The sequence below is a fragment of the Aplysia californica genome, unplaced genomic scaffold (assembly GCF_000002075.1).
Source record: "Aplysia californica isolate F4 #8 unplaced genomic scaffold, AplCal3.0 scaffold00354, whole genome shotgun sequence".
Classification (NCBI taxonomy): Eukaryota; Metazoa; Mollusca; class Gastropoda; order Aplysiida; family Aplysiidae; genus Aplysia; species Aplysia californica.
Window position 1 is genome coordinate 135,461 of NW_004797624.1, and position 6,450 is coordinate 141,910.

General features: G+C 37.2%; 1 protein-coding gene across 1 annotated transcript in view; it reads left to right on the forward strand.

The window, feature by feature from the left end:
- The window catches only part of LOC101848899 (thioredoxin domain-containing protein 16), a gene marked incomplete at its 5' end in the record, with an annotated part of 27,505 nt that extends 24,108 nt beyond the window's left edge, over positions 1-3,397 (forward strand). The window contains 1 exon segment of the mRNA XM_005103010.3: positions 902-3,397. Coding sequence (XP_005103067.1) covers positions 902-1,152 — 251 coding nt within the window. The 3' untranslated portion in view covers positions 1,153-3,397.
- Between the last annotated feature and the right edge of the window lie 3,053 nt (positions 3,398-6,450).

Here is a 6,450-nt window from a genome sequence, read left to right on the forward strand (position 1 = left end):
GACACAAGTGGCGTCGGTGACCTACCAGTACCAGACTCGTAACCATCAGATTGCGGGTTCAGGGGTTCGAGCCTCAGCTTGGTCCGACGTTGTGTTCTTGGGAAAGACACTTCTCACGAATTTCCTTTATGGTTCGGTCCTTTCGGAGAGGGACGTTAAACTCGGAAGTCCTGCCTCTTAAATAACCTAATAGGATCGATAGAGGCGTTAAAGCAATATCATTTCAAACACAAAAGGTAGACTTAACTACTACAGGACCACGGTTGTGTCTTGCTTAGGGTACTCACGATGAGACCAGTTGAAACTGAAAATTCGGCCCATACCGGTTTCAATTTTAAATTACGTTTAACATCTGAAACATTATACTATCAAACTATCTTTTTAAAAAACATTTCAGCTTTCAGCGACCACACAGTCAGAGCTATCGTGTATGTTGTAATGATCGTGTTCTTGACTTCCGAGGCAAACACATCATGTTTTTGTTTTTCATGTGGGAAAATTTACAATTTTATCTAACATGTGGGATTGAGGTAGTCCACCTTCTGATGGTCTACATCAGCGCTTGTCTACTGTTTAATAGCCAGCACCTATTTTTCCTACTTTAAGAGGCTGGAATGTGTGTACCACCCACCTACATGGACTTCTGAGCAGGACATTGCACACTACCTGTCACTACCCGATTGGTCCCTACCGCCCACCAAAAATTGTGAGTGGTTGGCAGGTGCTCTGGTGTAGTTTGCTTCTTCTTTCCTATCAAACATCTATCGTCCTTATCTCCCCTTCTTCTTTTTTATGTTTGTTACTCTCTTGTAACACCTCTAATCTTCTGGCGCTCATATGAGCTTATGCAGTTGCGAGTGCCGTAAAACCTCTACTAAAAGTAAACCCTCTGGTTCCTCAGACGAGCAAGAGCAACAGCCAGAAGAGAACAGCCTGGAGTCTGACCCGGCCCGGGACGAGATTCTGGAGGTGGACAGCGACATCCGCGAGGAGCTTCTGGAGCTGAGGAAGTCGCGTCTGTACCACCAGAGCCCGGAACGCCGCGAGGCTGCCAGGAAGATGATGACCAAACATGAAGCTGTGACAACTTCTTCGCCACAAGGCTCGGAGGCTGTAGTACCTGGCCATGATCACAACCACGTTGAGCTGTAGAGGAAATGAAAATTTTGCAGGAGGAGAAGTGTCTTTTTGATTGGATCTTTGAGTCTGGACTTTGGCAAAATTGTTGTTGTTCTTTTTGTTGTTGTTGCTGTTGCTGTTGCTGATGTTGTTATGAGTCCTGCAGCTCCTGTTTTGTTTTTGCCCTTTGGCCAGTGCCATACTTTTGTATTACTGGTAGAGCACTGATGGTGGAAAGAAAATGAAAAAGAACAATATTTTTTGGAGATGCAGTTTTTCCGAAAAGTTGGCACATTAAATACATTTTTTAAAAAGTTTTGATTAAGTGATATTACAGACTGAAATAATGAAAAGGCGGGGGAAAATAGTTGTTCTGAGATACCCTTGAGGCTACCAGTTACATGTGTCGTAGGGCGTTTTTGATGAATCCCATAGGTGGCTAGAGTCAGTTCTTTTCTTTTTTTTCTAATTTAAAAATAGATTAACGCTCTTTATCTGATATAAATATTGCTCTTCAAGAGCGAGCTTAATATGGAGGTAATAATAACATTTTCAACATACTGTGAATAAAACCTAGTCATTTGCATGTTCAACCGAATACAGTTAATTTAATCACTCTCATTTGAATAAGCCAGATTGCATGTGTGTCACTAAAAGGCTTTTAGTTGTTTTTTTTATTATAAAAAAAAATCTGTAATGGTGGCAATTTTTTTGCTTTTGTAATGCCAGTGATACCATTGTGTCAGGGTTAGGGTAACAGTTCTTTACCCATTTGCCTTTTTTCATGTGAGTGAAAATTGAGTGCCTAAACATCCATGTGCCAAAATTAGATTAATGTTAAAAAAATGCAGAAGCAAATGGGAAACATTTTTTATTCTGATTGTCATTTCAAGCACATAAGTTTTCACAATGTCACAATTCCAAGTTTTAAATTACAATGATATTGTTACATGATATTAAAAAGAATTTACTAGTACAAAGTTGTCTAGCAGCTGCTTGCTGCTGTTGCTGTAGCTGTTGCAGTAAAATAATGATTGGAAAAAAAAATCCATGTGAAGAGTAAAATGAGATATGTCAAAAATATGAACATGCATAGAAAGCGGCAGAAGTAGATAAAGTTAACAGGTATTCGGCTGTAGCTTTAAGCTTTCTTTTAAAAAAAAACAACCCTATTTGCTGAAAATCTCTTCTCATAAGCTTCTATATGGTGATGGGTTGTGATAGTAATAGAAGTTGTGAATGCGACCTCTCTATTTGCTTTAGTTTCCCTTAGTCTCGGGTTTTTGGATGAGAATTGCTGATTCTAAGAATTGCTGATGCGATCATGGATTACTGTAGAGGCTTTGTAGTGCACACTTATTTGACTAGTCAAGTTTGCAGGGTCGGGTTGAGTTGAAAATTGGCCTGGCTAGTGCATAGCAGCCAATTAGGAGTCGACTTGAGTAGACTTTTGCTTTCTTCATGATGCGGTCCCTCTGGGCAGTTTTGTCCAAGCTTATGTTCCAATATACACTACTTAGTTCAAAGTGCACATTTTGAAATAAACAAACTTGTGTACATCTCCTGTTGTAAGTAAAAGGAATAAAGATTAATGTACCAGAGAAGGTGGGCAAATATAGTTGTTTTAATATTCAGGAGGAATAGAAAATGTTATTTCACATCTCCAAATTTATTGTCTTGAGAGTTGATGTCCACAGACCATATATTTAACCTGACCTAGAAAAAAGACATGTTTTGTTTTGGGCTGAGCAAGGCAGGTGGGGAAAGAGAGACAGCGGCTCAGGAAAATCTGGCCAGGTTCTTAACTACCAAAGTGTAGATTATGCAGAATTGTGAGGCAATCATGTATGCTTGGTAAAATGTTAAGATTTGAATAAAATTATTTTTTTAGCCTTCAGAATCTATCAGCTTGTGCTTGCTGACCCAGCCTGAATGGTAGAAGTAACGGTCATACAAGGATTTAGCTTTTACAAGTGAATTGAAAGTTGTGTTTTGTTTGTCAAGAAGAAATGTTTAGTTTGATAATCTTGTGGTTGTATGAGATCGTATTAGATATAGCCATTTTGAAGAATGGAAACAATTTCAGAATGGGTTTTGTTCTACTGTTTTGTTGCTTGCTTTGAAAAGAAAAAAGATTTCATTTTTAGTTATGCTTTCTGAAGTTTAATTTTCAATACTATGTGACTTCTGTCAAGTGAAGGAAATAAATAACTCTAAAAACTTTTTTTGCCTTCGTAACAACCAAAGACAAGAAAAATTGTTTTTAAAAATCTAAAAATTAAGTTTCTGGATGTTTGTGTTATGCTTAGAAGCAGGCAGCCCTGAGAATACTGTGGTATGTAGTTTAGAATCAACCTTGCTTCAAACGTATGCACACAAAAGATCCCAACAACAATGTGAGCTGTCTCTGGATGATCTTGTTGACTCTTTTTTGGGGGGATATATGCCAATGAAGATTAAAATTTGACAACCTTATTCAAGCAATATTTGTTCTCAGGAACTTCTGGAATAGCAAAATTTTATTTCAAGTTTTTCTGCTGATAGTGGGAAGATGTTACAACTCTGCTGATTATTGTCAAAAATATATGTGTTGATTGTTAAGTCATCAGTGAGATACCTCTTTATAACAAACAAATATCTTCAGTAGCTTTTGAGCATAATTTGTGTTGTGAATCTCAAATGCATTTGTAAGATACCAGTAATATTTGATATAATTGATTTTATTTATTGAATTTTTATGCTGTATACTTGAAGTCAGCTTTTCCATTATTCAGTTTCAAACATTTGAGGTGAGGGTGTTGGATCTTAAAAATTAAATGTTGTCTTATTCTTTATACAGTCCATTTTCTCAAGAAGTTGACTTACATCTTAAGTAATTTTATATTCCCTCATGGTTTGTTGCTGTGGGGGCAGTGATTGTTTTGGAGATTATGTGTCCGTCTTGAATAAGTTGCCTGTTCCAAAAGAGACCTGGTTAAAATAATGATGACATGGGGACATTCAGTGACTTTTGCCTCAGGTCTTCCTGAAGTGCTGTAGGGGCAATAACTGTACATATGTGTCACGGCGCAGCGGAATCAGGCGCTCGTCAATTTTTGGGCATGTAGAGTTGTTGGTATCATCTTAAAGCTTGTTAATTTGTTTTGCTTTCAATGAAAAAAATATCGGTTTATCTTAAGTACAAGTCGATATATTTACAAATTAAGTAGGTGGGGTCACCTGGTTTCAGGGGTAAAATTAGTGAGAAAATGGCCGCCAAAAATTTATTTCCTTTGCTGGAGAGTCTGTGGAAACTGAAAATTTACATTTTAAGTGCCTTTAATCAACGTTTTTCAGTAACACCCACACAGAAATTTGTTCTTTAATGGGCATGAAAGGTGATAAGCCAAAAAAGAAATTGGATAATAATTCACAAACCTGCCAGTTTCTTCACTTTGATTATTTTGACGAGCGTCTGATTTCACCACGCTGCCTCACATGTTATTTCTCCTGGCAATGTTTTTATTGGAGTGTTATCTTCATTTATTTTGGAACCATGGTATGATGCTACTTATTAACATAGTTGACTCCCTAAGCTTTATATGAATTCCAAGGAATGCTTTTTCCTTTATTTGTCCTATTTTTAGTGATCATTCCTTTTTACTGCGAATTATTATCTACACTTATAACATTCCTTTACTGAGAAGGTATGAAAATCTTGTAAAACATATTGTTTGAGATGCCATTACATAAAAATCGTATTATCCAGATCTTATAGCTATTTTTTACTCGTTTTATTTGTTCAAAAAGTATCTTTACACACGAAATGATTTTAATTGGAAGAGATGTTCTTTTATTTTCTTTACAGAGGTATAAGAGTTATGGGTAAATAAAGTCCCTTGTAGTCTGTAAGCATAGATTCTAAATCAAAATGATCCAGTGATTAAAAGATAATAATAACAGAAAGAAAGAAAGACCTGCCACCATCTTTATATTATGGTGTGAGGGGTTGAGAGCTAGAAAAGAAGTACACGCCTGGCATTCTATCATGTTTTCTTCCTACAGGTTTTTCTTTAGTCATATTCTAAAACCTGTGTCTTCATTGTGTGCATGCGCGCGCGCGCGTGTGTTAGTGTGTGTGTGTGTGTGTGTGTGTGTGTTTGTGTGTGTGTGTGTGTGTGTGTGTGTGTGTGTGTGTGTATGTGTGTGCATATTATTTTGAGTGTATAAATGTGATTTGTCATTTATGCATATATGTAGTAGGTACCGGTACATGTGTCACGTGCGTATTGTCATAGTTGTTGGAAAGACAATGGTTTGGGTCGCTTCTTTCTTTGACTGTTTCTTATTGAGCTTACTTTGCTGCATGTCATGTGTATGTGTGAGTGTTACCAATAAATTGTGATGTTATGAGAACTGTTAAGACAGTGTACGCCTTTTTTTGTATCTTTGAATGTTAAGTCAGTTATCTGTGATTAGAAGGACTTCACTTTCATTGAGTATAACATCTGAAAACGCCAGGGGGAGAATCGCCATTAATCACTGGAGAAATATAGCAGACTACTGCTTATCTCTCACATGTTCATTTATAAACTACCGCTATTCTTTCATTGTATGATTGTTATAAATATGTCGCAATTTACACAATTTAGGTGACAAGCAGCTTCGATTCTGCCTGTCAGAGACAACCCAGGCATATAATGTCCCAGTAGAAAGACAGAGTTAATCAACCAAAAATTATCCCTTACCGGGAATCGAACTCATTACTCCAACATTTGACAAAGAAGTACTTTATCACTACACTATAATTGCTGGTGGGTGGTTGGAGGCTGCTCTGGTGTGGTTTGCTTCTTCTTTCCCATAAAAAAACTATCGTCCTTATCTCCCCTTCTTCTTTTTTTATGTCTGTTACTCTCTTGTAACATGTCTAATGTTCTGGCGCTCATATGACCTTATGCAGTTGCGAGCGCCGCAAAACCTGTACTAAAACAAAACAATATTGCTGGTTTCTCTTTCAAAGCAACTTTCAGCACAGTAAGGTGATTTAAGAAGCAGTGTCTCAACATTAGATAATAGTCTTCTTGGATAAGGATGAATAATTTCAGAAGTACCGCTTTGAAAGTTTTTCATGTTACAGATCCTTTGGCAGTTTTGAAATTGAAAAGAGTAGGCCTTTCAAACTGCTGAACACTACAGGCAAAACTCAAAATTAATCCCTACCCAAGAAACTGCATCACTTCACCTACTCCAGTCAGTATAGATAATATAGTATAATAATGATATATGGTCGCTTTTAAGGACAAGATTTCGGGGGTTTCCAGAAATCTTGACCTACCTCAAAAGTGCGCATTG